This window comes from Rosa chinensis, chromosome 3 (genome assembly GCF_002994745.2).
Source record: "Rosa chinensis cultivar Old Blush chromosome 3, RchiOBHm-V2, whole genome shotgun sequence".
Classification (NCBI taxonomy): Eukaryota; Viridiplantae; Streptophyta; class Magnoliopsida; order Rosales; family Rosaceae; genus Rosa; species Rosa chinensis.
This window is the reverse complement of record NC_037090.1, coordinates 3,198,933-3,223,304: the sequence shown is the minus strand read 5'-3', so window position 1 is coordinate 3,223,304 and position 24,372 is coordinate 3,198,933. Positions and strand designations below refer to the sequence as shown.

General features: G+C 37.4%; 3 protein-coding genes across 5 annotated transcripts; all 3 read right to left on the bottom strand.

Annotated features, from left to right (window-relative positions):
• Positions 1-2,885: 2,885 nt before the first annotated feature.
• LOC112192767 lies at positions 2,886-3,966 on the bottom strand. 2 transcript variants are annotated; one of them, XM_040516544.1, is made up of 2 exons: positions 3,274-3,966; positions 2,886-3,237 (listed from the first exon to the last, which is right to left on the bottom strand). In XM_040516544.1, exons 1-2 carry the CDS (start codon positions 3,884-3,886, stop codon positions 3,089-3,091), a joined length of 762 nt encoding a protein of 253 aa, XP_040372478.1. In that variant the 5' UTR covers positions 3,887-3,966; the 3' UTR covers positions 2,886-3,088. The 2 variants fall into 2 exon arrangements, with proteins under 2 accessions (XP_040372478.1, XP_024188404.1); XM_024332636.2 differs by having other exon boundaries at positions 2,886-3,635; positions 3,801-3,961.
• A 737-nt stretch (positions 3,967-4,703) lies between these two features.
• LOC112192766 (acyltransferase-like protein At1g54570, chloroplastic) lies at positions 4,704-12,995 on the bottom strand. 2 transcript variants are annotated; one of them, XM_024332634.2, is made up of 13 exons: positions 12,212-12,986; positions 11,952-12,003; positions 11,728-11,783; positions 10,697-10,855; positions 10,483-10,587; positions 9,917-10,023; positions 8,906-9,027; positions 8,649-8,757; positions 7,913-8,046; positions 6,835-7,186; positions 6,233-6,346; positions 5,548-5,633; positions 4,704-5,449 (listed from the first exon to the last, which is right to left on the bottom strand). In XM_024332634.2, the coding sequence occupies exons 1-13, from the start codon at positions 12,627-12,629 to the stop codon at positions 5,149-5,151; spliced, it is 2,115 nt and encodes a 704-aa protein (XP_024188402.1). In that variant the 5' UTR covers positions 12,630-12,986; the 3' UTR covers positions 4,704-5,148. The 2 variants fall into 2 exon arrangements, 1 of the variants encoding a protein (XP_024188402.1); XR_002933597.2 differs by having other exon boundaries at positions 5,396-5,449; positions 6,233-6,366; positions 12,212-12,995.
• A 1,098-nt stretch (positions 12,996-14,093) lies between these two features.
• On the bottom strand, positions 14,094-23,188 carry LOC112192765 (WD repeat-containing protein 48). Its single transcript, XM_024332633.1, has 19 exons — positions 23,039-23,188; positions 22,035-22,144; positions 21,643-21,798; positions 21,173-21,238; positions 20,985-21,074; positions 19,915-20,220; positions 19,640-19,737; positions 19,274-19,309; positions 19,018-19,138; positions 18,673-18,909; positions 18,487-18,582; positions 18,316-18,381; positions 18,098-18,136; positions 17,874-18,008; positions 16,892-17,253; positions 16,319-16,412; positions 15,400-15,591; positions 15,142-15,260; positions 14,094-14,622 (listed from the first exon to the last, which is right to left on the bottom strand). Exons 2-18 carry the CDS (start codon positions 22,131-22,133, stop codon positions 15,162-15,164), a joined length of 2,292 nt encoding a protein of 763 aa, XP_024188401.1. The 5' UTR covers positions 22,134-22,144; positions 23,039-23,188; the 3' UTR covers positions 14,094-14,622; positions 15,142-15,161.
• Positions 23,189-24,372: the final 1,184 nt, after the last annotated feature.

The window sequence follows — 24,372 nt, the reverse complement described above, 5'->3', positions numbered from 1 at the left end:
ACATTAGCTTTTGAAACTTGTTGGCATATCTCTGGTGCAAATGACACTGAACGTTTTCTACCAAAAAGAGATCGAAACAAGAACCGATGATTTGTCTGCTGAAATGCCCCTAGGATATAGATTCCTAAATCACTAGTAGGGAATATAGCCATGCAGAAATTAGAATTGAAACGTTCAAACACAGCGCGCCTTATAATCCAGCACAAGGTTTGCTCCTTTAAAGGGGAATGTCATTGATGGCAAAGTCTTATTTCCCCCTCCTAACGATCCATAACAGATGTCAAAAGTACCTTGCTTTGTTGGAGGCTGTCCACAATGCTGCATAACATACTTCACCATCTCTTCTCTCAAAATTGCCTTTAACAAGCATAGTGTAAGGAGTACCTGTGTCTATGAAAAATCCACCAAAAGGGCCAAATTTCAGCTTGAAAAGTTCTGGATATATGTGAAGGCGCTTTTCTGCAATAATGCTTATACCTAAAACATTGACACTATATGCCTGCATGTTTACTGCTGTCAAAATCTCTGTTTTCTGTGTACTTCCACTTATTTTCTCATCCTTACCGAATCTTAATGTTGTATGAGTTTCCCTTGGTGTTGTTGATGATGGCAGACGGTAAGAGAAGCGTCCATTGGTCTCTTTAGCTAGTTGCTTTAGGATTGACCGCTGCCCCATACGTAACCCAAATATGCCAGCTATTGGATTCCTAGGTCCCTGACCAAAACTGATATTCTGGTTGTCAATGCCACAACCAAATGCTACCCTGAAGTTCATAGAGGTTTTGTTAGCTAGTGCCTGGGAAAGTAAAGATATCACTTGAAATCCAACCCTCACACTACTAGCAAAAAAGCCATTAGACACTGATTCCAAAGGGTTCATTTGATCTCTTTGAAGAGCTTACGAAATTTGATTATCATGATTTTTTAACTGTTAAAATTTCTTAACACATAGAAACCTTAGATATCACATAAACTTCCGAGTGTTTTCTTTAGTAACTTGAACTGTTGCAAACTTATTGTCATGTCTCTGGTGCAAATGAAACTGTAGATTGTTTAACATCAAACAAGACTCGATGATTTGCCTGCTGAAATGCTCCAAGGATTTTTATTCCTGTCTGACTAGTAGGAAACACAGAAATGCAGATAGTACGGCCAATAGTTTCCCAAACAGATTTAGGATAGAGCAGCAGGTCAGCTCCTTCAAAGTGGTATGTCAATGCTGGCAGTGTTTTATATCTCAAATCTCTAGATACATAGCAGAGGTCAAACACAGGACTCTTTCAGTAACGCTGGAGAATATACTTCACCATTTCTTGTTTCAAAATTTGATATGCAGATTGAACCAGAAGTGTATTGAGCACCGGAGTCTATGGCAAACCCACCACCCCTGGGGTTTGTTCTCAACTTAAACACTCCTGGGTCTATATTAAGGCTCTTTCCTTGAATACTAATACCCAACATGTTGACATAGTATCTAGGAAAGCCCTCATGGATTAACTTCGTGGTTCATACAAGTCCTCCTATTGTTGCTTCTTCACCAAACTTTAAGAATGTATGAGCTCATCTTCGTGCAGGCAATGGCGGTAAGCAGTAATAAGAGAAGTGACCATGTGTCTGACAAGCTAGTTGCATTAGCATGGACCTGGGCCCCGCCCCTAAACCAAAGATGCTAGTTATCTTCCCTGTATTTTTACCAAAGCTGATGTTCTTATTATCATAGCCACAAACAGATGCAGCTGTGTACTTTATAAATTTTCGCCTACTGCTCCAGAAAGTGAAGGTGTCATTTGAAACCCAACCCTCACTGCTGCCACCACCATAGGATGCGATCTTGTAGAGACAGTGCCCACCACTAGAACATACTTTCGGAACACAAAGTGGGTGTGTACATGGTAACTTGCTGTATGATGAGGAATTTTTATATTTGAAATTTCCTATCTTGACCGGGAAGCAGCTGCTGCAGCCTGATCCCTGAACCCATGTATCATCACTGCCTGTGTCCACCAGTAAGTTAGGTGAATATAGTTGTGAGGCGATGATCATTCTCGTTATGTAGTAATGGCCTAGAGCAGGTAGAATAGGGGCTTGTATTATATCATTGGCTGCATTGTTCATCATTAACTCTGCTCGATTTCTTGACATTTCAACCATCTGATGCCTCTCTTCCAGAGTGAAATTTGTTGGGAAGACTGAATTGATTGGGGTGAGGTGGCGACTAAAACCACAGGTTCCAATGGACAGCATTGCAGTGACCATGTACAGGAGGACAGCCAATATATTGCTGCAGATGGTTATCAAAGCCATTTTTGTTTCTATCTTTTGCTTTGGGAGGAAGAGTTGTCAGTAGAGGAAGGATTTATAAGCTTACAATGTATGTTCTTGTGATGGATCTGCAATAAATGTATTATGCAAAAAATAAATTTTCTTGTGTCTTGCATTCCAAATCTTGATTGTGGTAGCTTGAGTCCTAATCTGGTTTTACATCCAATGGATTCTGGCATGGTAGGAAAGTATTGAAGCTCAAAACCAAAAAGTACAAAGGAATACTATATGATCATGACTTGATTTACTTTTTACTCCTACAAAAAAAGTATTTGTTGGGCAAAACACATGGTTTTACAAAAGTTAATACGTCACCATAATCCAATGGTACAGAGGTAACTAAACTAACTCCAACTGCCTTATTACTCTTCATTATTGGATATAAATCCAATTTTGTGTAAAAAAACTAATTGATTATCACTGTCATATTCCCTAATTTTCAACAAAAACATAGTAACTTCATCATTGGATATAAATTCATTGGTAGTTTAGCTGTGTAAAACCTTAATTGAAATATGATCTCAATATCTATGATAATTAAGGTCCATACAAAGCTGAACATATAATAAAATAGAACCGATGCATATATATTATATTTATTGCAGGCATAATTGCTACAATGCTTTATTATAATTTCATATCACAAGGCATACATGCCATCAACACAGGTTACAGAAGCAGATAAACACACAGATAAGAGTCGCTAGATTATACTAAACCAGCAGCATGAAAATAACATACATGACATTCCTGGAAGTCAATTTCATTATGTTCGTGGCCATGGTGAAGGCTTTGCACTTTCCTTCAAGTAGTGCAAGGCTCTCTCCATGTCATCTGTTGGAACAGTGAGCCTGCCATCACCGCGAACGGGGAGTGCACCAGTAGAATATACAGTACGGCTTGGCTTAGGCCGGCTTGATACCATGTTTGATATCATGTTGACAGCTGGTCCATAGCTGCTACTATCATTTTTGCGGTATTGATCATCATAGTTGTCACTCTTTCCACTATGCTTGTAACTTGGCTTGTTGCTGTAGTGGTCATCATAGTGGTCAGTCTTTCCACTATGCTTGTAACTTGGCTTGTTGCTGTAGTCATTATAGTCATTATAGCCTGCTGAAGTGCCACTGTAGTGTCCGGTTTGATGGGGCTGTTGGCGCCAATTCACACCATTGGATGGTGCAATCCTGGAGGGTTGGTCAGCATAACCATAACCACCTCTGACGGGGCTCGAAGACCTGCGCTGCCATGAGTCATCAGCAGCATAGCCGTAGCCTCTAACTGGCTCAACAACACCTGGGTGAGAACTTTGCCTGTATGAAGGTAATAAAGGTGAGTGAACACGTTCTTCAATGATAGTCTCGGTTGTGGTAATATAAGTTTCTGGTTTACGGATGGGGACACAACCAATTATTGTTCTTCGAGTACCGTCAGCATCAACAATGACTGTACGGCACTCCTCGTCATCAGAAGCATACCTTGGATTTCCCCATTGGTCGGTGTAAGCTCCAACCCCACCGGTGGAGTAACCTGGTCTGTAATTGCCGTAGTCATTGTAAGCCATGGTCGTGCTTCAAGGTTGGAACTTCTGTCACTCTTGCTTGGAACTCAAGTTAGGATTTGTTTCTCACTTGCAACATGTTGAAGCCTGTCCTTGCATTTATATACAGCAACTAGCTATGTTACTTTTCTATCACATATGCTTCTTCCAATGCCTTGGTAATGCTGAAGGAATCATATTCTGCCAAAAATATCTATGGATTGTGACCTGCATTGTCTTCTGATTTGAGCTAGTCTCTCACTGTTCAGAATGCATTGGTTCCATTAGTTAATGAAGGAAAGAAATCAGAATAACTTTAGATACACGAAAATGTTACGTTTCGAATAGATATTGCATAAAGAAACCACTTACAAATTGAAGCTGAAAGACCATAATTGTGGCTCCTGTTTATCCCTGAAGATATCGTGGATCAATTCTATCCTTTTGCTTGGCCAGACCTGAAGAATCATGTTCTGCTCATACTTGGATAGGGACCTCCATTAAGCGCTGTTATATATTCCCTCTGTTCTGATTTCCACATACACCCAATTTTCCTTACTCCTAATTCATTCTTCTTTCGGTAGAATATAATAGAGATAAGCTACTTTACATCCTTTAGAAACAACGCTGACTGCTTTTATGGTGGAGATACAAATCTGGCTTCACGACTAAGAAACTCTCACACCAGAAGGCTGATACTGCTAAATCTGTGTACAGAACCTATCAAATGTTTCCGGAAAAATTGTCATTTCTGGTATTGATGTTTGAACACATAGAAGAAATCAAACACTGCCACTGCCATAAATTTGAACAGTTGGTAACCAGAACATGTACGAAGATGTATGCATAAACTTGTATGATTTGTTGTAATCGAAAACCTTGTAAGATTTGTTCATCAATCAAATAATGATTTCCAATGGCTAGCATCAGTATGATATTGTGTCGTATCACTATTACATATTAGGCCATGAACAATATCATATAGGCAAGGGTTAAAAAAGAAATATACATGTCATCTATTCTGTGTACACGTTACCCCTAAAGTACACTATCACCTTCTGTGAAATATACATATCACAAACATGTAAAGGGCATGTACAATTCTGATATTTGCAGGTTCAGAGACAATGCTTCAGCTCAGACCCCATCACTAGATTGCAACACGAGATTCAGTATCAAGAGAAATAATGATCTTGCTTGGCCACAGCATCATCCTTGTCCCCAGTAAATACTTGTACTACTGTGCAGTGAAAACCAAGAAGAGCATGCTCCTCGAAACCAATTTTTCAAGGCTCAAATGTTGGAATTTCATCTAAACGGGAATATAGTGCCCGATATACTGTTCTGTCAATAAGATTCCTGTAAGGATCCTCCTCTCGCTTCTTGATTAAGTATGCTAAACTTCGTTCAATTTCAGATTGTATCTCCAAATACAATTTGTTTGCACTGTCTTTGTCTTTCAGGATCTCTTCCCTTCCTTTTGTTTCTATCGGTTTCCCAAACAAATGGTAATAGCGGCCTGGTAACTTGGGCAGAATTCCGGGAAAGAAGAGGTCTTGGTTGGCAACTTCTCCAGGTGTATCCTCCCTATAACCAGACCACATTTTTGTTAAGAGAACGATCAAAAGAGAATTTAAACTTACATATATAACATTAATCTAGATTGTCTTTCAGGATATCTTTACCTCAATTTTATAGCATCATTATTAGCATTGATGAAATAGTCGCCCACCACAGGGATCTTCTTTATGTCATTGTAGTCAAGAACCAACTGCCACATCCAAAATAAGAACCAAGTTACAATGTGTCAACTTCAAAATTGTAGCTCAAGACAGAAGGTGTCGATAAAGAAATGAAATATCATCACAAATTCCAAAGTACATTATAAGACGTTAAAACTTGAGGTAAAACATAAATGTCTATTATATTATTCTTGGTAAAGAAGAAGATGGTATATGGCCACGTAAGAGACTACTAAGATGGAGTTACATCTATCAGAAGCAGAACATAAAAGTGAAAGTCAAACAGAAGGATTGACAGAACCTGTATTTTGGATGAGAGATTTAAACTCTGCGAGGTACAAACCATTACTACATTGGTTATGCTTATTATTCCTATTTTAGAGAATCGCATCCGATACCAATTTAATCCTACATATTGAAAATGCAGTGTATATCTACTCTCCACCAACACCCTTGGATTGGTAACACTACTTTTGTTATCTTTTTCAGCGATTAGGAGAAAATTATAAGAAATATTAATGAGAGTCATATACCCTGTCTAAGATTCCATAAAACTGTCATAAACCCAGAGAAAAGGTCCTTAATTTTACCAAGAGAAGTTTGGAGTATAACAGTTACAAAAGCTTACTTTGAGTAAGTCATCTTCTCCTACAGCTGCAAATGGTACAATTGTGGCCCCAAAACGTGCAGCCATTCTGACAAATTCAGGTTGATCAGGCCAGAATAACTTGTATTCTTCCCCCTGCCAATTATAGAATCACCCTATCATCATGGGCAACAAAAAACTATCACATCTTTGATTACTCCACCAAATCAAAGAGTTTCTGCATATTGTATTTGTATTCCTTTGTGACCCTGAATGTTCTAAAACATGCAAAGTTTGATGTTCCTATGTTTTTCTGAATAAACTGAAAACAAATTCACATGTGCATATGCTTATGCACTTTCTTTCTCCTTTCATGGTTATACTTTCCATGATAAATCTAATAGCAATGATAGACACAATGGCCACTTTAGCTCTGGCTCAAAAACTATCATGAAAGGAGAAATCCACTTTAGCCTGGCCACTTTACCTGTTAAAGCATCTAGTATCCTTTAAATCTTATATATTTAAATGCCCACAAAAAATTCTGTCTGAAAATCAGATAATCTCTGGCAGACAGCACATAATGCAAGGAAACTGCCATTTCAAAATATATAGTACTATAAGGAACTAGGCAGTTGGTGCACCTTGTAATGGAGAGCTTCACGTGCACCACCAGGATACAAGAGAACATGTGAGTTTGATGACAGCGCTTTAAATAGATTTCTTGCCGTAACAGGTAATGCACCAAATAATTTGAGCACGTCAAAATCAGCTGAGCTCTTCCCGAACAACAGTTCTGGATGTGCTAAACCACGAACCATTATTTTCTTTTCTCTTAAAAATTCTTCAACTAAAGAATACAGTTCTAGCCCCATTAAATTATGATAGCCAACAATTAAGACAGGTCCTTCAATTGGAACTCCTGCAAGACCTCTCACTACCGTTCCATCTTCCAATGTTGAGAAAAGAGCAGAACCAGCAGCAAAGCGTAACAATCTGCCATTCAGTTGTTTTAGTATCACCTTTGGTCCCAAATATTCCAAAGATACTAGATGCAACATAGCCTGGTCCAGGTAAATTGCAAGTGAAACCCATACAGGATGCATCTAGACTGCTTATACGATCCTAGTCTCCTAGATATAAGTAGCAATTTTCTTTTTCTTTTTCTGAAGACCAGAAAGGCTGTCATGAGCAGTTGGATCCTAGACAGATTTGTTACTATGGTTTTTATTTTTCAGCTTCTCATCACCAAAAACTCTTCAAGTAGTACTGTAGTATAATGAGATATCGAAAGCTTTTCTGACGTCAAAAGACTCAGATAATAGCTATAAATTTACATGGTATATTCCTTTAGAAAATATTTTCCACACTAAGAAAAACAACTTATAATTGCAGAAATTTTTATATACCTGTGCAACAGAACTTTAATGAATACTCCTAAGCGAAGCTGAATAATAAACAGGATGAACTACCTCATTTAATTCATGAATAATTTTCAAATGCAAATTGTTTTTGGGATCTGAACTCAAAGACATTATTATCATCTGAACTTAGTCCAGACAAAAGCATTAGAAAACACAACTAATATTAACAACAAAATTCAAAAGTAGACAAACAATGGAGTCCTTAATTAACCTTAAGAAGTAGCATGTGTGGAAGCTTGCCATCAAAAATGAACAAATAGAATAGGAAAGGAAGAGAGAAATTGCTCAACTAAATTACCCGACTGTTTCATCAAATACATAGTTGAATTCTGTCATACTAGGAGGAAGGAAATCTGAGACACTATCATGCTTCCTTGAACGGCGATATTTGAGAGTACGTTTTATAACTGTCAACAAATTAACCCCATCTTCCTGTAACATGACAACCGGAGTTCAGTCAATTAAGTTTGTATTTCCACAAGGTAAAGGCGATTAAACCCAGAAGGAAAATTTTCTACTGCATTGAAATAACAAAATAGAAGTTTGCATTATAAAAATAAAAATAATGTTGTCACAGAATTAGTGTCCAGCTGTCCATTGACAAATGGGCCAATTGATATCCCCGGAGAATTTTCAAGTCAAATCTTCATCTTTGACAAGCTTTCATCCAACTTGTCAATTGTAGAAACTAACAAAAGGGTGTTGTGATCAAGCAACAGCAAATATTGAAAAAAAAAAAAAAAGAACGAGAGAAACTGAAGTAATTCTATAAAATCAAATCCAGCGATTCCTTCGAGCGTACACCTTGTTCTCAATTTGATCATAATTCTATAAACCACTATTTAAAAGTCAAACTAAAGCCAACATACAAGATAATTCACCTTAATCAGTTTGATAGTATCAAGTAAGTCTATTAGGTTTAAATATATCTAAATTGGTGTCAGTAATTTTGTATTAACAGAACAGATCAACAGAAAATCCGGTAGCACCATGCCAGCAGCCAGGCTTTGTAAAGTGCATAAATATTAACTTACCAGTAATAGGGTATGCCCATTGTCTGGGAAGTGACGAATTGAACAGTTCTGTAATGAGTTCCTTAGTCGTTCCGCTTCATCCCCACTAGGAACCATGTTATCCTTGTCACTGAAATAAATAAATAAAATCAGTTATACCCAAAAGTGCCAGCATCCAATTTGAGAATGAACAAAGGTAAGGAACAAATAAAAAGAGAAGAAAAGTTGTCAATTTTCCATAAAACAAGAGAACCATGACAGGGAAAGTCAGTAAGAACCTAGCCAACACAAGTACTTCAGCTTTAACAGCATGAAGACGGGAATTTGCATAACCAGCAGCTGATCTGAGCAGCTTCAACTTCCAAAGAAGAGTTTCCCTTGGTATAATATCGGCCAAAGACTGAGAAGAAAATGATATAAATAAAGGAAAATAGACAACAAGGTACAACTCTCATCCCAAATGATTATACAGTATGTAGGCCAATAATAGCAGTAAATGATACGAGAACGAAAGCAAATGATGATATGGCATGAGTTAGAAAAATACTACTACATTCATCCTTATCCACCATTTTCTTATAACCATTCAAGATGACGTGCTAGCTGTGACTATAACTTTCAGAAATCACATAAAGACTGCAGGGATTTTATGGAGTATCAAATGTGTATCTACTATTCCTATGCAAAAAGTGTATAATCCTCAGGCGGAAACTCAAGTTTAGTGTCTAAAGTAATAGAGATTAATTTTAAGTCATTGAACAATGTTTGGCGTGTCTGTCAACAGTGATGCTTTAGAGTTAAGCTGTTTCAGAGTAAAATGCACCAGTCTCAATGAATATATCGAGAATAAGGTGTGTGCCTCACCATATGTTGACACACTTGACAGTAAGTAGATGTCTAAAAGGAAGTTAGAGAACTACATTTTCCATAGCCATAATTCATGACTAGGAGATTTGAATTTCAAACAAGATGAGCATCATTTCAATTACTTGTACCTTTTAAAATTATCATCTGCCTTACTGGTGAGCACAACTACTATAATAGTGAACACATGCTTTTTAATGTGGGTATGAATGAGACTAATTACTGACCATAGCAGGGAAAGGAAAAGAACAAGACTGGTGTAAATCCAAAAGACTAACTTAAAAAATCAACAGCAAATGATAAGCGAAGCACATATAAACAAATTGCACTAAATAACAAAACAAACCTAGTTTAAACAGAGAAAAAGATAATGCCAAGAACGAAAAATACAAAGTTAAACAAACATAAATGCAAATGCTTCTTACAGAGAGACATGGTAGCAAAGCAGTGAGGTTCTGCGATATTTGCGTAAATTTTAAACCGGGAGGAAGCCTATTTTTTATGTTAACCGTCGCCATTTTTATTGGATCACCTGATAGCATGAAAATTTAAAGGAAATATCAGAACTGACATAATCGTGATTGAAAACAAGGGAAACTTGAAACTGCCTATAATTTGCTCCTGTCATGCACACATGAAATTTCCAGGACAATTAACATAAAAAAGTTCTTGAAACTGCCTCATAAGCATGGCTCCCGGTAATGTAATATTCAATGTAAGATGATGCAATTTAATGATGTAGCAAGAAAATATAATATGAGGGAGTAACCAGGGTTCATAACCAGGCTTGCAAGAACACGGCTGGGCTATCAGTTGTTATTTAAGCAGCACCTTAAGACAATAAACTTTTTATGGACCAAAGTAATACAGTTTATAATTAAGACAGGATTAAAGGCAGTAAAGCATGGAGAACTGCTAAATTAGCAATAGCTTGTCTGGTTTCTCCAGAGATATAAGTGGATTTAGATTCTGGAAGCAGAAAATCACGTACCCATAACAAAGCTGAGAAGATAGGGAACTGTGATATGTAATTCTTCAGGCATAGCGTCCAAGATTGGGAACAGAGGTAGCAACTGAGACCTCTCGATGGATGTTGCTACAATAGAAAACCACAAAAGTCAAACTGACTTGGTGTATCAACCAAAGTTCATTAACACATAAGACTATATGAGGAAGGAAACTAAACTATATACCATAACACCAACCTGGGTTGATTAGTATCAGTACTAGGTCAACGGTAGGATTACGTGCAGCAACGGCAAGTGATAGGCATCCTCCAAAAGAATCTCCTACCAAATAAATTGGCTTGTTGGGAGATAAAGCATGCTCAACCCTAATAGTTTCTTCCACCAATTTCACCAGCCCTATAAATGTAAGCCCACTATATAATTGATTGATACAAACATCTTCAAAACAGAAAAACAAAAAAACAAAGAAGAAGAGGAAGAAAATAAAGACTAGGCAAAACCTGACTGTCCTAAGTTTGAATAGAAAAGTGTGTGCACATGGTGCATAGGTAAAGTAGTATAGCTTAGAGACTACAAAATGTCCAGCAATACAGCATATATCCATAGCCACTTAATGGTTTCAGAAATTGAAGATTAAAATGATTGAATCAAGGGCATTGACAATATAGTTTAGCTCGATGATACTCAAATTTTTCAGCAACAAGCTATGTCCTATTGTGGTTTGGTATAAATGAGACCACAGGGTCAGTTTAGAACTGAAGCAACTGTTGGTTTAGCAACGAACAAGCATAAGACAAAACCCACTTACAAGTTAGACACTAGTTTAGCCTGTTAACATGCATAAGGTAATTGGAGTATCTCGACTACATAAATGTTAGATTTACAATTATATTTAAGTTGTGGACCTGTGGTCATAAACTATGTCATCGCCCTTCAATTCTAAAGATAATACCGTAGACATTTGGAAAATAAATTGGCAACAAAGCATACTGAAAGTCAATCCTACACGGAATCTAAAATGAGCATCGTTAGATAAAGGATACAAGCAACCAAATCCTTAAGTTGTTCAGATCACGTTAAAAAAATTGAAACTAACTGTTGTTAACAATGCAAAATATTAAGTAGCTAAAAGCAGTTATAAATACAGGACTGCCCATCAATAGGTGAAATATCTTCACAAATAACTCGAGAAATTACTCTGTCATTTACACATAAATTGTATGGATAAACATATGTAATGTAATGGATAGGGATATAAAAATTAAGACCTTCAAATGGTGTTCGATCGTTAACTGGAATATGCAAGCATCGAACTTCAAAGACCCTGCAAGGTTTAAGGAAGTATAGATCAGAACAAATAGTTGACCCCAAGTTCCAAATTGCTAAACCTGATCTGTAGAAGTGCCATGTTTCTCTAGCAAGGCCAACTATTACAGGGGTGGAATCTCAGCAACAAAAAAAAGTTGTCAAAAATCAAAGACGAGTTACTTACTTCTGAAGAGCTTTATGATGCAAAATGAGTCCGCACCCAGTACCATCTAACCCTGTATGTATCAATAACAAAATGATTAAACAACATTTTTTGCTCTATATTTCAGTCATTAACAAACTCATCTCAAAAGTTTCTTCCCATAAGAGACATAACATCAATTTTTCCTCAAGGCCATCGGTGCATATCACTTCAAAGAAAAACACAAAACTAAAGTAGCTTCAAAATTAATGACAAATTGTGACTGATCCGGCATCAATTACCAGGCAAAAACAAAAGAACTGGAGAATCCTTCAATGGAGGGTTGCGCGCAAGGGGGCTAAACCATCGGGGAGGACCACCATCAGGCTTAATCATCTCCTCAGTTGCATCGAAATAATCCTTTACAGTCACAGTCCCATACCCATCATCCCACAAAGGTTCCAAACTTTCGAGAACACCATCTTCTATCCTCTGTTTCTCCTTAACCTTATGCCTCAAACTCCCATTCCCTTGATCAACCAAAGGCCTACTTCCCTCCCTCTCCCCAACTACAGAAGCTCCATTCACTACAACCGAGTCTGAAGGCAAAACTGACGCATCCTGATTACCTAAACTCCTAACTTGCACTCGAAACCGGGGCTTATTCTCAGACCTTAATGCAAAAAAGTGAGGTCCCCCAAAACCTATAACTGATGCCATTTCTTCTGCAAACAACTACAGAAGATTGATTCTAGACCCTTTATTCACCAAGTGAGAAACTTTGGAACTCCAGAAACTAGCACTTCTGAACAGAAATGAAGGAAAAGGTACTAAATTCAGTTGGCCCCTAAAACCCTCTACGGATAAGATCACACATTAGGCACAGAAATGGTGAAACAGACAAACAGTCACAAAAGTGAAACCTGAAGCAGACCCAGAAAACCAAACTGGGATATCTAACACAAGCAAAGTTCCGAGGCTCTGAGCCTTAATCTAATGTAAGGAGTATTGGCAGCAAAATGATACAAAGCATGTGCAATAATGCTACAGAAATGAACTGAGCAAAAATGGAAGTATACTAGCCAAGAATTTGGATTCTACCTGAGGTCAGAGAGGTGGGTCTCATTGGCAGAGAAAAGGTCGTCTTGTCCACTGCTTTTCGCTCTGGTTGTCAATTGGCCACATGTGGGAGTCATGCAATCTTACAATGCATGACTTGTAAATGATGGTGATTTACTATTTCCACATTCCACAACCCCCAGTTTAAAGAAGACAACAATTTTAAATGGAGGCCTGCACCCAAAAAATAACCGTCTTTTCTGGTGTCTGGGAAATACAAATGGGTTAAAGAAAAGGTTAAGTCTCATATAATCAGTTAGACCCAACTCCAGAGTCCCATACGGCACTAAAGAAGTAAAGAGAACCAATCAAAAGTATTAGTGGGTAACCATTGGGGACCCCATTGGAATATGCTTCAGTCTTATGGCTAGGAATTATCCCGCTCAAAAACGTACAAGGTACACCAATCAAACAAAAGCGTCGAATACGTTAAAATGGGGGTGAGGGAGAAATCATACGAGAGGGACGATCTGTAATGCTTCTCAAACTCAGAATGCTCAATATTAGAGTTCCGATGCTCCGGAGCACTAAGACGTTTTCACATACGACTCGTATCGAAAGAGGCATGCCACAATGCCCACCACCCGGGAGTCAAAGACTCGTAGTCATACAATCCATAACCAAAAGAGAACAATAGAGGGAACACGCCACCATACTCACCATCCCTCGATGGCTTGATGGACCATCCAAGTTCATAACCAAACACATGATTCTCTTGTCTCTATTTCTATGCCTTGATCTTCTAGGAAAGAAATTGATGCAGCCCTTTATCTAATCCACTAAAGTCTGGCCTTTTCTCATCGACATCAGCCTCTTCTCACCATGCTTGCATTCCTGGTAAATCTGTCACTACTATGGAATCGTCTCGATGTCTCATTTCATTTGTTACTTTTTGTTGTGTTCGTTGGCCATTTGTAAACGTTTGTAACATGTAACGCAGAAAATGTACACGGCCATGAGGTGCCCCAAAAACACAATGATAGAACTGCATAAAATGCACATATGAAAATACAGTAAGAAAAACCAAAAATAATAACCCGGGACTGTCAGCCCAGAAGGTGCGAGTACAAATGCAAGGCAAAATTGGGATTTACTCCAGTAGCGTCCTCTATAAATAAGAACTACATTTGGGAGCAGTACACGAGGTAAAAGGAAAAGAAATCTCGATATGGGACAGAAATGGAACAGTTTTATTCCATGAGTTAAATTTCCATAAAAACGTCCCTTCACAATAGAGCATTCTATGGCTAGGTATCATAACCAACAATACAAATCTACAAGACTTTCATCATCATATGTCTAATTCGGCTCTGTTCATTTCTCATCCATAGTCAAATACTCTTATCTACTGCAATATGCCCCGACAACCAATTGACTAATTCGCAACGTCCAGCAAAGCTTGCATGTCAGCGATGAAGTTCAAAATTCATAACAGCACCTGCCCAATGAGGAACATGCTAACCAGAGCCTTCTCAGCAAGTTGGAGGATGCATGCATACGGTAATCAATCGGCTATCAAACTTTACAAGTGTTCTGATTACCATGAGCGTACCAGAAGAATCAATATTTCCCATTATCAAAATAAAACTATGACCTGCAAGTTTAAAATATCAACAACAAAACTTCAGGTACTGCCCCACCTTGCTAGTGAAAAGGGCATAAACTGCAGTCTGTATCAGTATTCTAGGGATGAACACCATAGTAGTATATTAACTAGTAACACAAGTTGATATTGTTTCTTTTTCAAGAAATAAGACAGTCATGCACTCATCTTCAAATTTTTGAAGTGGAATAATAAAATTTATCATCCCTCAAATTTTTTCAGACAATCAACCATAGGCATAACTACAGTCCAAATGGACATTTTCATGCTTAACAGCAGTAAAATGAGCGATGGAAAAGCCTGCTATATTTCATCTACTGAACCAATTTAAAGTTTCAGGTCTCAAGTTCATGATTTTCAATGGAAGGCATTAAGAGTGGAAATAATTGTTAAACAAAAAGGTGGAAATAATTGACAACCCGTTTTGACTACAATAGATTAGTGCTGGACTGATGGCTGAAATATGAAGTTCCAAGGATAGAAAGAAAAAACAAAACCAAAAAACCTCACCTCCACAAAATTGTGCAGAATCACCTGCCCTGAACCACCCTGTAATTGAGAACCAGGTCCTCAGGTTTCTTCCATACATAAGCCCGCACTGTGGCTAAGCTCATTTCTGGCGACAAGACCTGCACATACAAAGAAAAAGATGAGTTAGACTTTTTAACAGGACGGTCTGAGTAGGACAGAATAAGTTTTAACAGGACAGTCTGAGTATGACAGAATAAGTATATCTATTGAAGCCATCCAAAATGTTTGTCCACTTGCCTGATTGTTGCACAATATCTCTATAGAAGGTTTAAGCTTCTGCCATGGCTTCAATCCAGACCGAAAAGATCCATCTCCAATGGCAGAGAGTTGTCCTGGCCCTCCAGCAAGACCAGGAGCAAATGTTGCATCAGGATTTGCACTATCTAATGGTTTGTCCAGGACCATCTTTTCAACTACATAGTTAACAACCTGCATACCAAAATAACAAAACCAAATTAGCCATACTGTATTTCAAAAGTTTACCATGCACAATACCCCAAATTAACAAAACGAAATGTGTGTGTGTGCGCACGCACGCATACAAACAGACTACAAAGACAAGTTGGCCATAGGATATATGATAAATAAATTAGGCACAATGTCACACAGGTGGGAGAGTGAACACACAACACAGAATCCTGAAGCATTCATCTGTTCAATGAGTACGAGTTGCATTTGCACAACACATTTTTTATAGTAACTTTACTGGAAACAAACAGAAGATATACACATGTAAAATATTCATGCAAGGAACGTGAGTTTCATTTCCCAACCACATATTCTGTCTAACAAAATAGACTTTACGAAAAAGAAGAAAAGATATGTGTGTGTACAATACACAACCCCAAAGCTTTCATCCATTCAATGATGTAAGTTATGTTTCTGATACAGATTAACTTCATTCAAATGGTGACTACATCAAAGAGAAAAATAAAGAAAAGCTTTCTGATGTTAAGTGCAAACTTGAAAATGACCGACCCAACTTAATAGTTCCTGTTTGTAAAGAATAGATTAAGTTGACCAAACAATATTTCTCTAGAGAAGCATCGTTCACCAATTTACTATAACATCAAGCTCTCCTGATGAATTTCATAAAAGCAACAGAACAATATTTTTCATCATTGCAGCACAAAATACCATGAATCCAAAACTTTACCTTATGAATTCGTAATATACGAGGTGCACTTAGTTTTCCTTGTGTGAGGATCTGAACAGTTGAACCTTCACATGGATGTAGATAAAAACTGCACCTGTAAAGATAACCAAAGAACTTATTTTCGAGAAGAATAATCATGCAAAACTAGGTAACTGTACATCAGAGTTCCAATTATTGTGAGCAAAAGAATACCAGAACTTCATTGGCAACATGAAGATTGAGCATTATATTGCAAAAAGAAGGAAATATTTAATGAAAAAGAAAGGTGGAAATAGAAGCCAAAGAACTTGAGACAAGAAAACCTAAGAGAGAGGAACCAGGATATAATGGCTTTTATACTAGATGTTATGATAGCTTTAAGCTCAGTTTGTGTAGGAACAGTTGGCTAGAGGGTGCATCTCTCAAGAAAATGATGACAGAAGTATGAAATATGCACAAATTTTATAACATTCTTCAGGGAAGTATATATTTTTTAATATAAACCAGCACCACTGTCTACTGCAAAGAGTCTCAAGCAAGAAATCAAAATTCCAGCCAAAAGCAAAGGAGATACATTAAAAATAAGAAAGTTACTTGGTATTTTCTCTAGGAGGTAGGCGATTATTCAACACACAATCCAGACACCACCATGGAAAGTCCTTCTCATCTTCAGTTCCATCTAGGTCAGTGATCTTCTTTCTCCATGGTCCTCCCTGAGAGCCCTCAGTGATGATAGAAGGAGGGGAAACTGTAGAAAATTCAAAGGGAGGATAGACCATTGAATCATTTTCGGCATTACTATCCACCTCCATTCTTGAGTGGGTAATACTTCTAGGAGTGATTTCCTTTCCGGATGACACATCCCCGTTCACTGATGCTTGTGTTCCCGATCTTTGCTTTCTTTTCCCCAACCAATGAGCCAAGAGCCCTTTAAGCGTTTCTCGCGCTAGATTAACCTGCAGTGTGACAAGAAATAAATTCAATTCTGGTACAACCACTTTTATGGAATAGGTAGGGAAAAGGTCTCTTTAAAAGCTAAAAAGAAATAAACAATAAACAAACAAATAATGTATCTAGATTTGAATTGCTAGTAGAATAATAGATTGTTAATATGAGAAGTACTGATCCATAATTATAATAAAACCGTACTACCAATCATTCTAAATTTGTTATTTCTCTCTATTTCTGCAGTGTCTGGCCACAAGAATTTCAGTTTCAGCAGGCAGAGTTGAATTGGAATGCATTTTCATTTAGAAACTACAAAGTCAGAGAGAGGTCTCTTATTTCTTTGGTCGGAAAGTGATAGTACAAGATAAAAGCTTCTGAAGGAGAGAAGAAAACTATTATGTGTTCAAGGCTAGCCATTTGAGATAATTTTTGATATCACACAAAGAACACCGTTATTTTTCATTTTTTATCTATTAGGTATACTTGCAGTGTAAAGGTTGTGCCTCCTAGCACTTTTGCAGTACATTCTTAGTTACCAAATATAACATGAACAGTAAGACAATTTCCAGAACCCACTGAAAGAGAGGGAAGAACAAACAAGTAAAGATGAGGTCAAGATGATATCTACCTTGTCATCTTCAGGCTTTCCTACAATATTAAGGTCTGCCGAATACATCTCTGCTGAAAAGCATTGTGGGGTATCCATATGTACAGATAAACTTCCAAGCCTGGTATCCACAGTGAACCATGCAGGAATGCTTACCTGAAGCGGTAAAGCAGTAAGCATCAGTAATTTAGTATAAAATCAATCAGATTTATTAAGCTGAAATCACTGTGGAATAGGAAGCATACAGTCTCAAAAAGCTCTTCCTTTTTCTCCTCAAACGAGACCTGTATGATACACATTAAAAGGATAAATGCTTATGATGTCCCTAAAAAATGAACTTTTAATAATACACACACACACACACACACATATATATAAAGAAAACACTCAGAAATCCTTCCAAATGAAGCATTAACCAATTAGGGAGAGAGAATAAATAAATAAATATATATATATATATTACCTTTCCGTAATCCTCAATAACAACACCTCTAGTAATCTCCCACAGCTTCACCGAAGAAGCAGTATCCTATCAAAGTTACATTGATTCATGAGATTGCATATAAACAGAACTAGAGGACTCAAGTTGACCAAACACATCAAAAATAACACATGAGAAAATCATCCTCATTACCTTTGTCAAGACATGCCTTCTATTATTTAATATTTCATGTTGCACTATTCCAGGAGTTCCAGGAATTGTAAAGACTGGTTCTTTATAAACAGGGACCTGGACAATATTGACCAAGCTGTAGTAAGTTCAATGCACAAGGACCTGAGAACAATATATTTATGAAACAGACAATTAATTTGTACTTACTAGGGTAGATCCTTCTAAGGACACCCTTGCTCTTGAGAATGACAAATTTCCAGCCAAGAAAGCACCACCTCTTTGGATAATTTTCTGAGGATTGCGCCCCTCAGCAGGCCATCTATTAACTGAAGAATCTGTTGTTGCAACCCATATGCTATCATCATCTACAGCCAACTGCAGAATGGGGTGTTCTCCTTGGCAAAGCAAAAGACTCTCTCTTGTGGTCAAGTCTGTCAAGTACAACTGAAAATATAAACAGAATTGAGCATTAAACAATGAGCAACAAAGCCAAACAGCCAAAGACGAAAGATGTCTGGGGGAAGTCAAGTTGTAAGGAGGAACTGTACTCACAGAAAGGTCTCTCCCACCACTATATACATGACTAAACGTTGGCGTACTGGCAAGTGCCCAAACAGAATCTGTGTGCACCGCATAAGAATGCACGCATCTTTGCTGACCAAGATCCCATAGTCTACAAAATAGACAGAGAATTAGGTAGATAACGGACAAAGTACCAAATTACCAACTACTTATGACATATGTAATTCATCTTGCATCTAAATGCTAATTGTTTGCATGGTAAAGAAGAGATAGGTGAGTTATCAACCTAATCATTGAATCAGAAGATCCTGATAAGCAAAACCTGCAAAAGTGAAAGTTCAAAGAGAAATTGGTCAATGGACTGACAACATAACAAAATTGCATAGAAGCACTACATATAATAGATAAGATGGGAAGAATAAATCATTCTAATCTCAGATCATGGTCTAACTCATTTGCAAAATGTATTTTGCTGTATCAATGAAAGACATTTAGAAAAATATTAGACAGAGTACAGTCATACGCAAGTTAAATGGATTCAATCTAAGAACGAAGCTTGATTATGTAGAGTTAAAACATAATTCATGTACAAATATAAAAAATCATATAAAGCATTCAATCAACATAGCCTATGAAAACTAGTCCAACCAACCTGCCAGTAGAATCAAGAAGCAGAGCCCTGATATTATCTGTATGCCCTCTTAGTTTCATAGTCTTCGAGCCACTTCTTGGGTCCCAAACACGCACGACCTAGAGGGAATCAGGATATGACTTAAAGTTATTACCACTATTGTATTATCCTCACCCACTTAATAGAAGATGAAAGTTACTCTATCCAAACCGGACCATTTTAAGACTTGTTTGGGTATGACCACGAGAAACATAACAAAGTCAACATGAAACCAAGCATGAACATCAAACTATTACCTTCTCTGTTCCACCAGAGACAAGAAGTGATCCACTATCATGCATTGCCAGTGCATAAACTGATTCTTTATGGCCTTTGGCAGAGATTGGAACATATCCATGTGCCTGAGTTGTGTGCATAGAAATGCTGTTGCTAGAGCTGATAGTACGTAAACTTGTAATCGGTTGTGCATTTCCAGAACCATTGGTGGCATTTGAACAATCATCTTCCACAGAATCACCTGACTTTGAGACCGGAGCAAGGGCTGCTTCGAGATCCCAAATGAATACCTCCCCTCCAAGTCCACCAGAGGCAACAATATTGCTCTAAAATGCATGACACTATAAAAGGATCAGAAACTTTCTTATTCAATAGAAAGAAATTAATTGTATTAAAAATGAAAGGTTACAAGCAAAGACAGACAGGATGTTGGTCTATGTAATGCAGAGTAGAAACATTTCAAATGAAGTATAACTCCCGGCCAAATAAAGAGTAACCAAACTAGCGTGGTTGTCCCTAAACTGATTCACCAATTCAGCCTGAAAAGTGCCAAATATATGCATCCCTTCCAAAGACAATCTACCTCCTCACCTCTTTATCTTCAAAAATTAATGTAGTTCACTTTTATCAAAGGCAAACCAAATAACCGCAAAGACTGCACAATAACAATTATCATCTTCCGCATACCCAAAAAATCCATCACCAAGACAAAAGACCAACATAACTGCATGAGAGTTCTCTTAATATGACTCGAATCATTTTCAGATCTGCTGAGATGCATTATTTCTTTGCTTGTGGGGTGTTGGTGAAGACAACAGCAAAACGCTTGCAACAACTAATTCTAAATTTAAGAAGTAGAAGGGCAATGTAGAAAGTTGTGATCTATGCTCTGAGAAACACGTGCAATAAGCAATTACAGGGTCTTCTACAGATACAACTATGGAAGGATCAAATAATGAACTTCTTATTATATAGTTTTTTTATGCCTTTGAGAATGCTACCAAAATTGAACAGAGACTAATTATACAGCAGGAATAAACCGACAACACCCTTTCTCCATACTTGATCAGAAATTTGACAAGAAAATTACATTTTTTTCTGCGGCAGCAAGACAAGTGACATAGTCAGAATGCTGACGAAGAGTTCTGGTACAAGTTCCATCTGACAAGCAATCCCACGTCTGGTGCAATTCAATGACAAATAAGTTAAATTATATAACGAACCAGGAACAGCTCAAAAAGAATGTATAGGTAACAACAAACATCAAGGCTAACAAACCTTAAGGGTGGTATCTGAAGAACAGGAAACAAGTGTATTATCCCCTGCAAGAACAGCATCATTAACCTGCACAAAAGAAGCACTCTCTATTAGGTATAAGTTCATAACTTATGCATGCAGTCAAGAAGTCCTAAAATGTTCAGTGAAAAAACTGCCTATGGGGAGCTACAAAGTACATAAAAAAAGCCACTCAAAAACAGTCTACGAGATTCTAAACAAAGTACAATTTATTTTTTTCTTTTTTTCATTCTGCGTTCGACCATTTACTAGCTCATTGGACTGAATTACAAATTCCACTTGAAAAATTGACTCTGTCCACCTTGAAATGAGACTAGAAGAAAAAACAATGAAATTTGAAGACCAAATAAGAAGTCATTATTTTTTTAGGGAAATACCATCATTTTAGCATCTAGATCATATTGCAAGTCCTGTCAAATACTAGACTTAAATATTGGAAGGAAAATGAATACCCAATCCACATGAGACTCAAAGGTTGCTGAGCAGGTAGCGGCATCTTCGGCCACAGCCCATCTTTTTAGTGTTCCATCGCGGCTCCCAGTAAATAGGTGATCAGATCCAGACGCTGATGCCTTCAATACAGTCAAACAATTTATGCCTGCACAATGCTGCAAACAGAGAAATCATTCAATACTGTAACACAAGTATCTATGACTTAGCACCAGTGACATGCTAAACAATATGGAGGGGAATATCTTGATGTTAAAGGCAAATAAACATGTACCACAATAAGACCCGCAAACTACTACCTGTGCACTTATGTCTCAAACAAACAAAAACAATACTGAAGTCGAGACATATACACTTCAAAAACAATTAAGGATAAAGATACAAAATAATTCACCTTTTTGTCATCAGCATCATTCAATACATATGTTAATCTCTTCTCTTTACGAGGGCGACTAGAATTGGATGTGTTCCCAGCACTACCCACTCGGTGCATTGCAGAAACAACTATAAGAGAAAGTAATAAAAGTTAATGATCAACCAAGAAACTTAAAAGGCAGACAATCATGATTTCCTAAAAGCTAGGGAATAGACTTGAGGCATAGCAAGAGCACAAGAACTTTGCTTTTTTCATTCAAGTTTATCAGCATACATATAACATTTCCATATGAGAAAACGGATTTGCTTTCTCTACATGTTAAGGAATATCTATCACCACCAGCTCTAAACCTATGATAAATAACTTGACAAACCTACAGACCTAATGCAGCTACAACTGAAACCAACCAACGAAACTCCGATCAGTTACTGTTAAAAAGCAGCACATAAAAAAGATGCATAACTTAAGAATGCCAATGAGTACATAAAACCCCTAGTCGAAAAGCTACTAAAGAATGCTATTTGGCAATTCAACCTCTCTCATGTCACATACTGCCCCGAAACTTGTTAGTCAGTTACGCCTCACTAACACGCAGCAAAAAACACACCCTAAACTCCCCTATCGCTCCGAAAACCCACAATTGATTATGCAATCACCAAAACTCACCACAAATATGCGTGCCACCAAGAAACTGCGACTTAGATTAGCCTTAAAAAAACTACCTATTATATCAATATTTCCACGCAACCCATCAATTCTATCCTCACTTTTTTTTCAACACCTAACCCAAAATTAAAATTAAAATCGAAGTGGAAATAGTTAACCCCAAGCTCCGCAAAACCTCATCGAGATTAAAACAGCAGAAGAAAAACCTCATTGATCATTTCATATATCGCCAATCGGATCACTCCAGCTCTTCTAATTCGTCAAAATCCAGATGAACAAAATCGGCGGAGACGGAAAAAAAAAATTAAAACTAAAGCCTCGGAATTATCGGAAACAAATGGAATTGGATTACCAACCTTATCAATCAATCAAAGAGTGAAGAATTTCAAGCTTGTGCTTCTTCTTCTTCTTCTTCTTAGTCTCGCCTGAGTTGCGATTTTTCGAAGAGTGGAAATTTTTGGGAGTGGGTTTCGATTTTTATTGTGGCTGGGTCCTTTGACTCGGTGTTTTTGGGGGTTTTGGTCGAGGGTAATTTTGTCTTTCTGTTTACGCTATGGTGAGAGGAGTGGACTGAAACTTAGCTATACTCGCGGGAGTTAGGCGCGTGCTCCGACTCTCATTTCGCTGGCAATTGGTCCGTACTTCGTTGGGTGGGGCCCGCATGAGGGAAATGCAGAGAAAATGACTTTTTCTTATTTTTATTTGGAAAGAAATTACAAATAATACCTCAATTAAAAGTCATTCTATACTACGGTAACTTATCTTCTAAATAAATGATTTTGATACTTTAACTCATTATTCAGGTCTAACATTCATACGCGCTGTTGTAATATGTAACCTTTTGCGATGGGTGTTTCCATCTATTTACATTTTCCCTTAACCATTTATATGTTATGTCAATGATTCAAAGGGCTGGTAAAATCTCAGTTGTACGTTCTCGTGCTATCTCCGTAACTCAAAACCCAAATATCAGAGCAATTCCATTCAGCTCCCAAATCAGCATACTCGAGCCCCACTTCAGAACTTGGGGATGAATGTTAATGTGAATTTAAATTTGAATGTGAATGTGGGAGGTGATAATGATTCAAATGTTTCAACTAATCATGTGACATCTTTTACTGTCCAAGTCCCCACTATTAATGTTGCAGATGATAATTTGCAACGGCAAAATAGGAATTTGGATTATGCAAATTAGATATGATTGTTATATTGGTTGTTTAGTTTTTGAAGTGTGAATTGATTAATTTTGTTTTAGCTGGCTTATTAATTGTTCTAGTGCTATTATACAATGTGATGTACATTTAAAGCTAGTCTCAATGTCTACAACCAAGTTTACCACTAAAATTGGTCAAGCAAGGTAGATTAAACCGTTCAAAAAAAAAAAAAAAACAGGAGCAACTAACATTGGCACAAGCAAAAAGAATGAAGATGGAGCAAAACCATGAGCCCAAAAACCATGGAAGTACTAATGCTTGGAGCAAACTTATGACTTTCTATGGCATTCATGACCATTTGTTTTTGTGACATTTTATTATCTTTTTGTGTTTGAAAACAATGAAAGTGCAAATGATGCAGTTGAATATTTTGTATAACAAATAGCAGTGTTCTAAAACTCGGCCGCCTAGGCACTGGGCAGTGGATCTCTGACTCGAGGAATGGGAAATCGGCAAGGTTTGGGCGAGCTAGAGTT

Excerpts from the sequence above, each read along its gene's own strand:
- LOC112192765 (XM_024332633.1), bottom strand. The coding sequence starts at position 22,133 with ATGCACCGAGTGGGTAGTGCTGGGAACACATCCAATTCTAGTCGCCCT. Across the intron at positions 19,139-19,273 it reads TCTTCTGATTCAATGATTAG|ACTATGGGATCTTGGTCAGC; the intron begins GTTGATAACTCA and ends TCTATTTTGTAG. Across the intron at positions 18,382-18,486 it reads GAAGGCATGTCTTGACAAAG|GATACTGCTTCTTCGGTGAA; the intron begins GTAATGAGGATG and ends TAACTTTGATAG.
- LOC112192767 (XM_040516544.1), bottom strand. The coding sequence starts at position 3,886 with ATGGCTTACAATGACTACGGCAATTACAGACCAGGTTACTCCACCGGT. Across the intron at positions 3,238-3,273 it reads AAATGATAGTAGCAGCTATG|GCCGGCCTAAGCCAAGCCGT; the intron begins GACCAGCTGTCA and ends ACATGGTATCAA.
- LOC112192766 (XM_024332634.2), bottom strand. The coding sequence starts at position 12,629 with ATGGCATCAGTTATAGGTTTTGGGGGACCTCACTTTTTTGCATTAAGG. Across the intron at positions 12,004-12,211 it reads AGTTCTTTTGTTTTTGCCTG|GGTTAGATGGTACTGGGTGC; the intron begins GTAATTGATGCC and ends TGATACATACAG. Across the intron at positions 8,047-8,648 it reads ATGGGCATACCCTATTACTG|GAAGATGGGGTTAATTTGTT; the intron begins GTAAGTTAATAT and ends GTCATGTTACAG.